At 43.2% G+C, this 16,454-nt stretch overlaps 1 protein-coding gene across 4 annotated transcripts in view; it reads right to left on the bottom strand.

Moving 5' to 3' along the window:
• Nucleotides 1–954: 954 nt before the first annotated feature.
• The window catches only part of TRAF3 (TNF receptor associated factor 3), a 79,801-nt gene continuing 64,301 nt past the window's right edge, over nt 955–16,454 (bottom strand). For 3 of the 4 annotated variants that reach the window (XM_035105552.3, XM_060271740.2, XM_088655642.1), the window contains 4 exons: nt 11,612–11,704; nt 6,442–6,582; nt 5,537–5,711; nt 955–2,565 (listed from right to left, as the gene is read on the bottom strand). In XM_035105552.3, the coding sequence (XP_034961443.2) occupies nt 1,994–2,565; nt 5,537–5,711; nt 6,442–6,582; nt 11,612–11,704 (981 nt within the window). In that variant the 3' untranslated portion in view covers nt 955–1,993. The remainder of the gene's footprint in view (nt 2,566–5,536; nt 5,712–6,441; nt 6,583–11,611; nt 11,705–16,454) is intronic. The other variant, XM_088655646.1, reaches the window with a different exon arrangement.

Here is a 16,454-nt window from a genome sequence, read left to right as displayed (position 1 = left end):
GAAAACGGGGCCACGGTCCCTCTGCGCCCACGTGCACGTCAGCTCTGTCCAGGGGGAGCACTCTAGTGTTACACAGCCACCCATGCAATTAAAAAGCAGCACCCACATGGTTGGCGTAGTAGTACAGGTCAAGCTATGCCATTAGACTTACTAGTCGCACAAGGGACTATTAAAAACAGAAGTCGGTAAGTTCTGTGGGTTGCAATCAGCATGATTCGAAGGCTGGGAAAGATGCTTCCTAGCAAAGGCTCAGGTAGTCGTTTATAACAGCAGGGTCCAGCGGGTTTCCCCCTGCAAGGATGCATGTCGCATCCGCCAGAAAGCCAACCAACCTGAATGCAATAGTTCAATGCATCCCCTTGCACATTCTGAAACCGAGCCAGTTTGAAATGATGTTCGCTCTGCTACCTAGGAGCATGGCATCATTGAACAGCAGCTCTCCTTGGAAACAGGGGCGCTGTCAGAAGTCCTGGCTCCATAGGAGCACCGTGCACCAAAAATATAGATATAGCACCTGAAGAAGTAGTATTCCACAACACTGAACGGGTGGAATATCTGGTTAAGTCAGAAGCACAGCTGTTTGGCTTCTGTTTCCGTATCTTGCAAAAAATATCGGTGTGGGTTTTTACAGACCAGTCAGCACATTATGCCTAAAGTCCAGTTTAAAAAAAAAAGAGACCATTTCAGGAATCTGAACTTAAAATCTGAATACAAAGCTATGAGCTATAAAGCAGCACATCACAGCTAAGGCACATGAATCGCATGCAAGCCACCGGTTCTCCAATTAAGACACTGCTTTCTCCTAACGGATTGTCCTCTGCAGGATGCGGTTAATTCCTAAGCAGAGGTGTCAATTAGCAGGTTTCCTATATAGGTATTACTCAGCACTATGCCCCCTTCTCAAACACCAAAAATATGTTGCACATTTATGCTTTAGCAAAAAAATAGATTATATATAGATATATAGATATATTTTTATAGAGCTTGGTCTGAGCGCATGAGGCAGAACTTTAAAAACATACAGGATTCCGTTTAGAACTCCAAAGTTCAACAAATGCCCTATTTTAGGGTGAAAATTATAAATCTGATAATGATGCACAGCATCCATGAGTGATTATCTTTTCTTAATTTTGAAATAGTGTCATTAACTACGACATATATTGTTAGGTTTACATTTCTAAAGAGAAATAACAGCTGTAGTTGAATAGTTTCTTTTCATATCACAAGTGATAACCTGCATTTGATCTTTTTTTTCTTCCAAGAAATATCAGTCTATCAACAGTTTTAAAATAAAATGCTTTTTTTCTGTAGCAATTAATAGAACTCTAAACAAAAATATGACTCTGATTTAGACACTTTCGAGAAGATCTGGACATTCTGTCGAGGTCTTCTGGCAAAGTAATTATTTTAAAACAGAGACCAGGAGAGGCCTTAAAAATATACAATATACTGTATTTCAAACAGGATTGCACTTATCGATTTTCAAAGTAATAATATCTTTTAACTGCAATGTTACTTCATAATTTCTTCTTCTTTTTAACTTAACATGCTGACAGTTTCTAGCTAACCCACATGTGAACTTTTACTTTTGTTTTCTAGTTAAAAAGGAATAAAAGTTTCGTGTCTTTTCCAGCACAGGATATTTTGTCTTTCCCCTCCCCCCTCCCCCTTCCAACTGATTAAGAGATTACCAATAAATTACGAAAAGGTTTTCTGACTGTAATCTTTTGTCCTCATGAGGATTAAGTGACTTGTCAGAACTCGAAGTGTTCCTATTAGTTTTAATTAGAAAATATACCATGGTATGACTTCTTAATGGGTTGCTACGTTTGCCATTGGACCCCTATGCAAATTTATGTCTCCAAATGCTTCCTTCTGTTAACACAAGGTGGTCCCCTCTGAGCTTTAGGGACCTCTTATTGAAGACAGGTAGATATAAAAAAGATCCCCAAATGGAGTTGTCTTCTGTTGACTCTGCCTCTCTTGCTATACGTCAGGGGTCTGGTAGGTCCGATGTATCCACTATGACTTTAATAAAAATAGTATCATCTTTAATATATGTTCCGTTTTCTAGAACGGTCTGTGCAACGAACACTGGGCAGCCAGAAGCAATATTCATTTCTCCGCTGGGCTTCTTGAAACTACTGCTGTTGGGGTCTGGTTTGAAAGCATCCCCTAAATGGCGCCGGGAAGGTCCTTGATCCATCAACATCAGGGTGACTTTCTGCTTGAAGGGCCACGGAAGCAATGCGTCGTATTCTCCCCGCATGATGACGAAGAACAAGGACAAGTGCGTCCCTTTTCCCATGCCGTCTCCATTGAGATAAACTCTGGCACACATCTTATAGCCGAAGTACCCCGTATAAAAAGGTTGGCTGTATAAGGACAAAGTCTTCCCCATGACCGCCTCTTGCTTCCGACGTTTATAATCTCGGATTTTCCAGATCAATATTCCATTGTAGCTGGCCGTTTCCAAAACTTGAAAGCGGAGGTCCATATCAGCCAATCGGATGTCGTGGACGCTCAGCATCTGATCATGCCTAGATAATTGTGATTCTAGCATACCTGGAAGGAAAAGAGAGAAAATCCAAACATTATCAAGGAAAAACATTTATTTTGGGGGGGGGGAGTGTTAGGTCAGTTTTTAAAAATGATATTGGGCTTCTTTTTCCTTGGGACCTGAAAACACAATGTGAACAATGTAATACAATGGAGATCATTCACACACACACACACACACACTGTATGTTGTTTAGTCGTTTAGTCATGTCCGACTCTTCGTGACCCCATGGACCATAGCACGCCAGGCACTCCTGTCTTCCACTGCCTCCCGCAACTTGGTCAAACTCATGTTCGTAGCTTCGAGAACACTGTCCAACCATCTCGTCCTCTGCCATCCCCTTCTCCATATATGTACTCTGTATCCACGGGACAAATGCATTCCAAGTGCAAAAAATAGAGTGTCACCCCAAAAAAATATGTAAGAAGCTCAATATGAAATGAAATCAGCAACAAAAATGCAAGGAAAGAAAGCAATACAGTGGTACCTTGGGTTAAGAACCTAATTCGTTCTGGAGGTCTGTTCTTAACCTGAAACTGTTCTTAACCTGAGGTCTTCTTCTTCTTTGGTGATCACTCGTATCCGAGTAACATTGTCTTCCATAAACCTGAGGTACCACTTTTGCTAATGGGGCCTCCTGCTGCCGCCGCGCCGCCATCATGCGATTTCTCTTCTCATTCTGAAGCAAAGTTCTTAACCCGAGGTACTATTTCTGGGTTAGTGGAGTCTGTAACCTGAAGCTACCACTGTACTTTGACAGCATGACCCAAAACACAGCCTTAAGACAGCAAACAAGGCACACCTCACTGCCAGTTTCTTACTGATGCTTAGTCCACAGAGCTTTCACCGTGGCATTTTGCTCTGTGGAAAGTTGCAAAAAATGAAGAAAAACCTTGCAATTTTGACTAAGCGTTAAGAAAAGGCACACGGTAGCATCCACAGCAGGCAGAACTGGGTGTGGTGGGATGACTAACCTGGCTTCCCAACCCAGAGGTGGCTGGCTGGAACCAAGGAAGGAGGGGCGAGGCAGCAGAGGCCAGCAAAGTGTGGACACGGCAGCAGAAACGGCAGATTCCCTTCCCTGCTGCCCCTGCCCCAACCTCTCCACTGCCTTGCCCGTCCTGGTTACTAACAGCGACCTGGGCATTAGGAAGCCGGGTAAGCAACATCCCACCCTGTAGCCTTATTAGCTGATAAGGGTCCTTAAGTTGCGCCCAGGCAGGGACAGAGACAGTCAATATCACGACAAGAGTAAAGTAACACAAATTTGCAAAGCTTCTTATACACTTCTTGGGCTCCTTTCCCCCTCCTCTGTAAACGTGCGTCAGACTGATAGCGTCAGACAAGACAGTCATCCGGCCTTGATAGCTTAGCAGGGCATTCTGTCTGGCTTACATTACCCTTTGGCACACAGAGAGAGGCAAAGAAAAAAACATTTTAAGCAAGACATCCCAGGGATATGGGGGGGGGGGGGCTGGCTAAGCCATACAATCAGATTTCATACAATGCAAGCAATGCAAACTATAGGATCAGATCAGATCAGATCAGATCCAGCTCAATAATACAATTAGCAATTCTCTCTCCACAACCCCACTTGATGCTACTAGAAGCACTTGCTGGCATTCTAAAAACATAAGAACATAAAAAGGAGCTTGCTGGTTCAGACCGAAGGCTTACATAGCATCCTGCTCTGACAGCGGCCAACCTGTTGCCTATGGGAAGCCCACAAGCAGAAGAGAAGCACAAAAGCACTTCCCTGCTCACAATATACAGCAACCGTGATTCAAAGGCATACCAGAGGTACTATAGCAATCAACTCAGAGAAGGAGAAGTTATATGCTTAATGCCTGTATATATTCTCTGTGGTCTCAACTGAATAACAGACCTGCTCTATGGGACTCCAGAATCAATTTTCTAAATTCATGGTCTCCGGCAACATAGGTCTAAATGGCTGTGCCCCTTTTCAGGTGGCAAAGGGGAAAGCGCCCTGTGCGCTGGTGAAATTCCATCTGTCACCATCAGGCACAACACAGCACCGAGTTATAGATCTACATACTACTGTTCAGCAATGAATGGACTGCATGTTTACACAAGAGTCCAAGCAAGGTGCAGTAACAGGTGGCTTATTCTTCATAACAGTTGTTTTTTTCCCTTGCTGATTCGCGTTTGAACCAAACCGTATCGGGTAAGCCGCTAAGAAAGGCCTGTGTCGTATTGCTAATTTGTGATTTTATTACTTTGTTCACAGAATAAGGCAACGGCCTCCTTTATTTTATCATGGTGATGCTCAGATGAAACATCTCTCTGAACTACACATAAAAAGACCGTAAGCCCTACAGCAAAAGCAGCCAGATTATAAATGGGGAGACTATTAAGGATATGGGGGGGGGGGGAGAACGATGACATTTTGGAAAACCGATTATGCGTTTGAATACTGATTGTGCTTTTTCAATCACAGCAGCCGAAAAAGCGTGCCAGCGACATGTTTGGGAGGTACTAATGCCTGTATGAGGAGCATCTAAAAGTTGTCTTCACCAGCAGGTCACAACAACTTAAAATTCTAGATTAAAGCAAGTTAAAGCAGGTTACAATCACAGGAATAAGCTGGGCCCTGGAAACACAAATTTCAGGTGTCAAAGGCAAGGTATAGAGAGGACTCATAATGTTCGTTATTAAGGGGTTGAGCCACATGACAAAGCTGCCTAGCCTGGTTTGCTCTGACAGCCACACGATTTGGCAAGGGAATCGCATAGGCTAAAGCCCTCAATTGGTGCTGTAGCATAGACACAATGGGGATGAACTTCTGAGATGGCTATTAAGCAGACAGCTCTCAAGAAACCACAACGTTTGCAGTTATTGCTTGTCTTCAGAGGAAAACATCCTCAGTAGGAGTTCCATTTCAGAATGCACCTCATTAGTTATTTTGACAGGATCTGCCAGGCAAGTTGTGCTCAGATTTATTTTTTTATTTTTTACCTGCATTCCTATTTCCTTGCCCGGCATTCTTATCGACGCTTTCCAACTCAGTCACTCTGTTCTGGAGGGACTCAACGCTGCTCTTCATGCTGTCTGCTTCCTCCCAGTTCTGTCGGAAAGGACGGATCTCTTTGTCCAGTTCTTTCAGCTTCTCAGCTTGGCTGTCTATCACTCGCTTTGTGAAAAGAATAAATTGTTTTTTTTAAAAAAAAAATTAAAAAAAGAAACCTCCAAGGGAAACAACAGACGAGGGAATACAGGAAGACTCGCTATTACTGAAGGAGGATCTGGGAAATGCTATGATGCAAGCATTGAAAGTAAATAAACGTCCATGGATTGTATTGAATGCTAGTATAACCCACCCTGCAGGACGTGGGTGCCGCTGTAGTCTAAACCATAGAGTCTAGGGCTTGCCAATCAGAAGGTTGGCGGTTCGAATCCCTGTGACGGGGTGAGCTCCCGTTGCTCGGTCCCTGCTCCTGCCAACCTAGCAGTTCAAAGTGCAAGTAGATAAATAGGTACTGCTCGGGCGGGAAGGTAAACACCATTTCCGTTCGCTGCTCTGGTTTCGCCAGAAGTGGCTTAGTCATGACCCGGAAGCTGTCTGCAGACAAATGCCGGCTCCCTCGGCCAGTAAAGCGAGATGAGTGCCGCAACTCCAGAGTCATCTGCAACTGGACCTAATGGTCAGGGGTACCTTTACCTTTATAACCCACCCCAATAAGCCTTCGTAGCAGCAAAGTAAATGGCAACAGACGTGTTCAACTGGACTTATTCCTAGGAAAGTGTATACTGTATAGGACTGCGGCCTGAATTGTCATACTTTGCTCTGCAAACAGGAAGGCAAAGAGGAGAAAAATCCTCGCCATGCTCTGCTCAAGCACAGGAAGAAATCAAGAACTTACCTGTAAGTGGTGTATTTTGGACTCATTACTCCGCAGCATTTCCTTCTGTCTCTCAATTTCTATTTCAAAGCTACAAATCTGATTATGTAAAGTTTGTATACTCTTGTTCTTTTCCAAACTTTCATTCTGGAGCATGGCCACCTGGGGGGGGGGGAAGAGAATAATCTACAATTACTCCCACCAGACGTATGCAAAAAGAATCCGCCATCTCTCACGAACAAGGAGGAGCGTTCCAAATAAAATATATCTTCCCTGTGTTTAGTGTATTTTCTAGCCCTTCCTGAAAGCAGGTTGCTTCTTCTTCTTCCTCCTTCCCCTCTAGTTCCCTCAACCCTGGATTAAAAAGAGTAATACAACACTGGTCATAACTCTTAACTTCTAAGCAAGTTTCACTTATTTAGTTGGTCGTTCCCTAGGCTTTGATTTCTGGAGATAAGGAAACTGCATTATTTGAGGGCAATCCATACTGGGCATCCAAGTCCTTTACAATAGACAGGCCAGCAGAAAGACTTATAGAAGAAAATGATGACCGAAAAGAAAAATAGAAAAGAGGGTGATTAAAATTGCTTCCCCCCACCTGGTGTCTAAAGAGAGATAGGCTGTGGCTGCTTTAAGAATCGCATTTGAATGGTTCTTCAGTAAAGGACACAAGACAACAACCAGCCTGTAATGATTTCCGTGAATGAAAGATACATAGTTAGGGAGCAGTATGAAAGATTACAGGGGTATACACTGATGATATCATCTAAAAGAAATCAGCTTGTCCTCGGAAAATATTTAGTGCACCTACTGGGCTGGGCTGGAACCACAAAGAACAGCTGACTATCATTTTTCACTCACTGTGAGGATCTTTCCTCTATTCATCAATGCTTTTCTTCCCTTCAACCATCTCACACCTAGAACCCTGACCTCTCGTCCTGGCAAAACGTGACGATTGCATTCAGCATTCATCAGCAAAACGGCAAAAAAACAAACAAACAGATTTATGTACCACAGACTGCCTAGGAGCACCATTTGTGATCCATCTAAAAAAGTAGGGAAGATTTCTCAAATGTTTCCGACACAATGATGCCTATCAATAACAGTAAAAGCACACCTGTGCCAGTATTGATAAGGATGAAAGCATCCAGTTTTCTACCACAAGAGGAGGGGTCAAACTCTTTATAAAACTGGTTGTCCTTCATTTTGCAATAAAGGCACACTTCCTTGCCAAAACATTATTTTTTGCTTCTTTCTCCCTGCCCCCAAAATGAACCTGTGTATGAGCAGGAAGCAGGTGCTTTCGAGTAGGGTCGCCAGACTCAATAGAGGACAGGACTTCTGTGCCTTTAATTGCCCTGCTCTCTTTTGAGTCTGGAAACCTTAAAAGAGAAACCAGCAGACCCTTTGCTTGGAAATGAAACAAAGGGTCTGCTGGTTTCTCTTTAAGGTTTCCAGACTCAAAAGAGAGCAGGGCAATTAAAGGCACAGAAGTCCTGTCCTCTATTGAGTCTGGCAACCCTACTTTCAAGATGCAGAAATACTAGGGAGGTGTGGGATTTGACAGGCAGATTAGTCGGCCCACTGAGATGGCATAACTCAAGGATAGTTTGTCACCCTAGGATTTCAGTGATTTCAGTCCTCAACCTGCTCTTCGCTTTCCTGTTGGTTCCTAGATCTATGAGTGATTTGAGCATTCAGCCCAGATTCCTCTGAGACATGCAGTTAAGCGCACTCACCATGCCAACACACATAACCAAGCCTAGGGGTTAAAAAACAACAACCCCAAAACTAGAGCCAGATTTGTTAAAAGTAGTAGAGATGAAGGCATAATGCATGCTGGTTTTCTTTTGACATCTGAGAAGGGAACAGACCTTTGCCATCCTCAAAGGGCTGAACAAGGGGATTTTCTTGGTAAACATCTGAAGAAAAACATCATTTTTCAGGTTCCTCTTCCGCGCCAAAACAAAACCCCAAACCCAAAAGTCTTGTGGCATTTGCCAGTTATATTCCAGCTATTTCGCATTGGACAAGCTGTCTAATACATTAGCGTACTAAATTCCCTGATTATTTCAGAAGGCTATTTTTAGAAACCCAACCCACAAATGAGCAAACTTCTCCGCTTGTACCAGATTTGATAAAATGCTTATCGCTATTGCCTCGGGCTAAAAGAGTAAAATCCCTTTCATCAGCTAATAGGTTTTATTAGAGAGGGGCGAGGGGTTCAAAATTTGAATTTGGATCACTAGTTGCAAGATCCTTTTTAAAAGAAGTTTCCGTCTTGTAAAACTGGGGAGGGGGTTGCCACCCTACTTTGGAAAATTTTCTAAGTGGGGATTAATTTGGCAACTCCAGCTGTAGGAAGACAACTTCAATAAAACAAAAGGGTAACATCAGTGCCAATTCTGAAGTACCAACTGTATAACTGCACCTGCAGATTACAGATACTACTCAGAGGTAGTGCTGGGTCTTTTGAGAGCCTTCTTGAGTGAAAATGGTTGTCCCCCCCCCCATCTTTTCTACTATGCTACTCAGGGTATAGCTATGTAAGATGGCAGTTTCGTATCAGTTTAACAGTTGTGACTTCCTCTGAAGAATCATGGGAATTGTAGTTTAGTAAGGGCATTGAGACCTTGTTTAAAATATATTTAGCCATGCTAACAGAGCTACAGTTCCCATGGTTCCCCAGGGAAAGGAAATGGCTTTTGAAGTCTGCTGCACAGGTTACAGCTCAGCAGAGCAAAACTAAGAGCAAAACGAAAAGATTATTTGATAATGGGACTGCTGAGGATGGCTGTTTTGTTTTAATCTGTCAAACCTGCCTTTTATGTAGGGAGGATAGAAATCTCACAAATAAACAAACAAGACATAAAACAACCCTACAGAACAATTTTATTCCAGTAAGTGTGCATTTTCTCCTTTGACTGCTAAAGATGTATAATTGTTCAACTTACTTTCGCTGATTTGGAAGAAAAAGTTAAGTTTTAATTAAGTCCTGCCTCACATCTTAAACCACATATGGGATTTTTGTTTTCTGGCTACTTGATCAGTTTGTATTGAATTAGGTCAGGAGTCCATTTCCCCACCCAACTCCATTCCAGAGCTTTGTTTGCACCACGAACACAGTGACATGCGAAAAGGGAGCAGGCCAATCAGGTTGTTTTTTTTCCCCATTTGCTCTTGGGGGCTTTGGAGATGGCAGCAATAAATGTGAACTATAACTATATATTAGTCCTAGTTACAGATAGGTACGGTAGCCGTGTTGGTCTGACGTAGTCGAAACAAAATATAAAATAAAAAATTCCTTCCACTAGCACCTTAGAGACCAACTAAGTTTGTCATTGGTATGAGCTTTCGTGTGCATGCACACTTCTTCAGATACACTGAAACAGAAGTCACCAGACCCTTATGTATAGTCAGAGGGTGGGGAGGGGTATTACTCAGAAGGGTGGTGGGAATGGGTGATTGGCTGATAGGGGTGGTAAACTTGTTGACAACTGTTAACGACTGCAATTGATCTTACAGGAAAAAGCAAGGGGTGAGATGGCTAAAGATAGCTTTATCATGTATAATGAGATAAGAATCCAATGTCTCTATTCAGACCAAGTCTCTCCATGGTTTAAAGCAGGCATTCCCAAACTTCGGCCCTCCAGATGTTTTGGACTACAATTCCCAGCTTCCCGGACCACTGGTCCTGCTAGCTAGGGTTCATGGGAGTTGTAGGCCGAAACATATGGAGGGCCGCAGTTTGGGGATGCCTGGTTTAAAGCTTGGTAACGAGTTGCAATTCAGCAACTTCTCTTTCCAGTCTGTTTCTGAAATTTTTCTGTAATAAGACAGCTACTTTGAGATGTTGTATAGAATGTCCTGGGAGACTGAAGTGTTCTCCTACTGGTTTCTCTGTCTTGTGATTCCTGATGTCAGATTTATGTCCATTTATAAACAGAAGTCTGGTGACTTCTGTTTCAGTGTATCTGAAGAAGTGTGCATGCACACAAAAGCTCATACCAATGACAAACTTAGTTGGTCTCTAAGGTGCTACTGGAAGGAATTTTTTTATTTTTTTGTTTCGACTACATATTAGTCCCTAAGTAGAAAAATGAAGAGCAACACCCATGGCTATTTCAAACCTTGGCGTCCAGGGAATTCTCCATTTTATTATTTAACCAAATTACCAAAAACCAACACACACAAAGACATGTATATTAAACTATCTAGTGGGGGAGGGGTTATCCTTTTTTTTTTGTTCTTATTCTTGTTCTTATCATGTATTTTGTGTTCTTGTCTTTTTATGCTGTGAATCGCCAAGAGATCTACAGATGAAGTGCGGTAGAGGAGGAGGAGGAAGAGAAGAAGAAGAAGAAGAAGAAGAAGAAGAAGAAGAAGAAGAAGAAGAAGAAGAAGAAGAAGAAGAAGAAGAAGAAGAAGAAGAAGAAGAAGAAGAAGAAGAGGAGGAGGAGGAGGAGGAGGAGGAGGAGGAGGAGGAGGAGGAAGTTGTTATGCCAAGAAGGGGGGGGGAAACATTTTCTGCAACGAAAGAGAGACATAGGTGCACTGATTCAAGTGTAGCCCTTCGTGGTACTCTCCAGATGTTGTGAGACTACAGCTCCCATCATCCTTGAAGATTGAGCATGCTGGCTAGGGATGATAGGAGTGGTAGTTCAACAACATCTTGAAGGCACCACATTGGGTATGCCTGCCAAGTCTACCACGCAAGACCCTTTAAAACTGAGGTGCCACAGAATGGAAGTTGACACCTTGTGCCTGTAAAGTATGAGGGGTCTAGTACTGAGTTATGGCCTCTCGCTCTACGCTCAGCTGTTGGAAATGCCCACATTAAAAACATCCTCAAAATCAAGCAGCAATGCAGGTTTGAATAGCGTAGATTTTTCTTACTTGCCTGTCTTTGTAAGGCAGCCCAATGGGGGGAAAATTATAATTAACCAGTTGGGTGTGAAATACAAGTTTACCCATCTACATTATGCACATTCTACCAGTTAATGAAAACCTCTTGGGAAGACTTCTTGTTTTTTTCAAACCGTAAGAATAAAAACCCTGCAGCTACACAATTCATTGCTTTCGGAAACTGAGAAGCATTTCAGCAGCCGTTCCGAACTCCCACAACGGTATCCCCTGCTAGACGCATAAAACATAAAAAGTAAGGCAGATAAAGGTGAGGAGGAGATTGTACCTTATTTTCTAGACAATTACTCCACTCTTTCAATAAGTCTACATGCTGCACTGCTGAGGTGGCTTCATGTGCTTTGACTTGCTGGTTTGTTCCCTGTGACAAAGAACATGATTTAGCCAACTTCATTCCTTAGCCAACCCTGCATTAAATGCAGCACCAACCCACCCACCATAGGTCTGGCCCGATGATGCATTTCTCAGGCATATTATTGCAGCAAACCTGCTTTAATAATCATCATAATAAAGACACACAACACAGAGACCACATTTGCACATCCTGCTAAACCATAGGTTGGTGCAAGCAAGCAATGGTGCAAGCAAGCAATGTGCCACAAGGAGCCTTGAGATTGTGTGCTCAGGGCTTCCTTTTCCTCCACCTATGCAGCTGGGGGGAGGAGTTTGGGGGCTCCTGCTAGATAGTTGTGAAGGCAGCCTTCCCCAGCCTGATGCCCTCTGAATGCTCCTGGACTACAACACCCATCATCCTTGACCACTGGTCATGCTGCCAGGGCTGATGGGCTTTGTAGTCCATCAACGTCTGGAGAGTACCATGGCCATGAGGGGCAGCCACTTTAACCTAAACATAGGGGTTGTTGTTGTTTTTTAATTACTATTTTATGAAAATAATTTCTTTTATTAAAAAAAAATAGGGTAAGGAAAAAAACGTGAGAACGAAAAAAATAAAGAAAAATACTGTTACATTAAAAAGGTAAAGGGTAAAGGGACCCCTGACCATTAGGTCCAGTCGTGACCGACTCTGGGGTTGCGCGCTCATCTCGCATTATTGGCCGAGGGAGCCGGCATATAGCTTCCAGGTCATGTGGCCAGCATGACAAAGCCGCTTCTGGCAAACCAGAGCAGCACATGGAAACGCCGTTTACCTTCCTGCTGTAACGGTTCCTATCTATCTACTTGCATTTTGACGTGCTTTCGAACTGCTAGGTTGGCAGGAGCTGGGACCAAGCAACGGGAGCTCACCCCGTCACAGGGATTCGAACCGCCGACCTTCTGATCAGCAAGCCCTAGGCTCAGTGGTTTAACCACAGCGCCACCTGGGTCCCCTTACATTACCACACATTAATATACAGATGAGTATATCCTTGTTATCCTAATACACATATAATTGTCAATAACCTAGTATATTCTGTGTAAACGGATTCCAAATGTCACAGTATCTATCCAAAGAAAGTCTGAGTCTATAAGCTGCCTGTCCATACGTTGCCAATCTCACGTTGTCAATCATTGATTAAGGGGAATTGTATCTCCGTTCTTCCAATTCATCAGAATCAGTCTCTTGGCCATGGTTAATGGTAACTGCAGTTTGCCTGCCATGGCCAACCGTGGTTAAGTAACCGCAGAAGCAAAAGCTTCTGAACTCCTCCTGGCTGCGTAAGAGGCATGGGAAGCGCATGAGCCCAAGCCTTAATGCAGCTCATTCCTGCTCATGCGCTTCACGGTAAACTGTGGCTTAGCATGATGTGGAAACACAGCCTGAATTGACCTTCCATTAAGGAACGCTGGAGCCAAACAAACAAACCAACAAACAAACCCTCCTGCATGGCTTTAAAACAGGCATAGGCAAACTCGGCCCTCCAGATGCTTTGGGACTACAACTCCCACCATCCCTAGCTAACAGGACCAGTGGTCAGGGATGATGGGAGTTGTAGTCCCAAAACATCTGGAGGGCCGAGTTTGCCTATGCCTGCTTTTAAAACTACCATGCAAAAAGAGGTTTTTGTTTTTAAATGCATTTCAGAACCATTTGTGTAACCACCAAAACACACACACACACACACACACACACACACACACCAGCCTTCAAAAGGTAAAGGCTCAATCCACCACCCAACCTTGCCCGTGGGAAAAAATACCCCTATTTATTTCATTTAAACAGTACGTTGAGGGGACGAACAAAGGGGCAGGAACCTTATTTTTCTACAGTGTTAAGTTGATTGGAGATAATGGGATATGTGGACCCATCTGAGGACTCAAGGCTAAAGAAGCACTTGTAATACCTAAATCTTCCCTGAAGACTCAGAACCCTAGAGCTGTGGGGGCCATTCTCTAAGGGGCACAGACGCTGGGTTGCTGGGCTCTCTCTTCCACCGTTAAGCACGGTGTGGTCTGGAGAGAGTGCTTCTCCTTCTCCTTCTCTCATAACAGGAACCCAAGGTCATCCAGTGCGGGTGATGGGCAGGAGATCCAGGTCAAAACCGTTTCTTCTCACACAGCATCCTTGGGATTTGCTGCTGCGAGATGCTTACGGTGCTGCTTTAACAAGGGGGATTAGACAAGTGCACAGAAGACGAGGCTGTCAAAGGCTGTGTGATACATCCTGGATCAGAAAAAGCCTGTTTCTGTATGGCAACCCTAGGGGAAAGGCTGCTCCCTTCATGTCCTACTTCCCAGATGTGTCTAGCTAGCCACCATGAAAAACAGGATGCTGAACTGATAGGCCTGTTCTCTCTTCAAACCTTTAAAGGTTGGAAGCGAATCACAGATGTTCACACAGTCTGGCTTCACTGTGTCTGGAGGACACAACAATGTAAGAACAGCTTGCCAGGGGGCAATTTTTACTTGCTCCCAGAAAGTGGCTACTGTATTTGCAACCTGCCTTCCCAAGCAGCACTTTAGCACAATGGCAAAAAAAAAAAATTTTTTAAAGCAAACTATTAGTGATGAAGTTTATATCTTATTAGCCAACAAATACCTTTTGAATCTACATGCTCTATTTTACTTGTCTTTTCTATTCTATGGTTATCACGTTCCCAGGAAAAGGAAGGAAGTGTGATGCAGAGAGAGAGAGAGAATGGTGGAAAAACTGTGAAAAGCAATATGCCTTCTGCTCTCTCCTGTGGCCAATGGGACACAGGTCCAGTTCTGATGCTGCAAACCATTGCTCACAACCTGTTCTGAAGCCCCTGAACTTCTTCACTCATTGGCCTAAAGGGTTAATTCCACAGGAGCAGAACTTGGTAGATTGTCTACCCAGGAAACTAGAGAAAGCAAACCAACAGGATTTGATGCTTTTATATATGGAAATGCTCACTGGCTGCATTTGGATATAATGCTAAACCATGGTTTAGTGTTACAAGGACAAGCTTCAGTGAGTCCTGCCCTTCCCCTTCCCCTCCTCTAACACGGGTGCAAGGAGTCTGGAAGCTACCACTTCTGTTCTATATTAACAGCAGCTTTAAAAAGAAAAACTTATCTAGACCACTTTTTTAAAAAAGGGAAAAAGAAAAATATGTGTTGTAGTTTAGTGTTTTTTCAACTCTAAACTCTGGTTAATTTTAACTATGATTAAACCATTGTTAAAGCCTTAAACTATGGCTTGAAGTTGGTTTGTTTCCACTAACCAGTTAAGATTAACTGCAGGTTGTCAAGGTTCAGATGACACACTAAATTATAGTAAAATAGAAGCTCCAGGTTCGCTGAGGATTATTCTCATAATGCTAAGCTATGATTTAGCATGACACCCAAGCCAGTCCACTGAGTGAAAAGAGAACAAGATGTTTGTGGGGTGGGGGTGGGAAGCAGATTGAAAGATTATAATTTAATTCATCAACCCTAGAAATGGCAGTACTGCTTCAACAGACTGAAATTTTTCCATTTTAGACAGTTTCCAAAACGCTCTGCTTAATGCTTTTAGGTGATCAGAAAATGTGTGAGCCTTATAAACAGACACATCAGTATGAATAACTACTACATACAATTACACAGAAAACAAATACTATGCGGAGTATGTACATCTGCTTGTTTCAGACCCTTTAGGGGATGAGACACTGTGCAAAAAAGCTTTGTGTAAATTAACCTTTCAAATGTGCGTAAATTAAGATGCAAGTTTAATATCTCTGTGATTTCAAATGTACATGTTCTGTTTATTGGGTAGTCCAGTAAAATATATATCTACATACGCACAGAAACACGGAACATAAAAATAGTGATTGGTGATAAGGGAACAGAAACCAGTGCCAACAAGACAGACTATTTCTACCACAGAGAGCAATTGTGTTCGTGTGCAAACTGTTGAATGCTTTGTTTCCCAGGTGTTAAGAACCCCTTGGAAGTTTCTTCACAGTGTAATCCTACTCAGGCCTACTCAGGAGTAAGTCGTATTAAATTCAATGGAGTTTGCTCCCGGGTAAGTAAAGATAAGATTACGGCCCCAGCCCTGTTGCTCCTCACTGCTCTTATGGCCTGTCTGTGCTACAGATATATAACCCAGTTTAAGAGAATATTGAGAACCGTAGCTCTATATGGGAATTGGACACAACTATTCACTACCCCAAGAACCACCTGCAAATTTCACTATTTTTGGGAGGGGGGTACCTGTTGAGTTTTGGGGGCTCACATTTGGGCTAAAGAGGGTTTAGATTTTTAAATTAAAAAAGCAATAAACTGCAGGTCTGCAGAATGTCTCTTTATATCCTTGTTCCGGCACATTTCCTCAAAAGGAACAAGAAATGGACAATTTATATTAGACTGAGCACTTCCCACTAATGCCCAATTTTTGATGGGTTTCACTGGAGAGCTAAGACGGGGCATGGCAGGAAAGAAAGAATCGATCTACCTGGCAAAAAGTCTCATTTTAAAGTTCACCATCTTCCACTTGACACACTCATTCATGGTGGCTTCATTTGTGCATGCCAAGGGTTGGACAATGGACCTACTCTTTGTAGGTCTGAAGAACCAGGGTCATCCTTCCCCCAGCCCAGAATCCTGCAGATGTTTGGGGGCCACTGGCCACTGTACCCCCGGCCTGGGCTGACACATTTTAAACTCCTTAAAGGCCACTCACTAAACCTCCACATATACCCTGTTTAAACGCACAAAGGCAGAAG

This window comes from Zootoca vivipara, chromosome 1 (assembly GCF_965207765.1).
Source record: "Zootoca vivipara chromosome 1, rZooViv2.hap1.1, whole genome shotgun sequence".
NCBI classification, from domain to species: Eukaryota; Metazoa; Chordata; class Lepidosauria; order Squamata; family Lacertidae; genus Zootoca; species Zootoca vivipara.
Note: the sequence above shows the minus strand (reverse complement) of the source record. Positions and strands in the feature narration are given on the sequence as shown.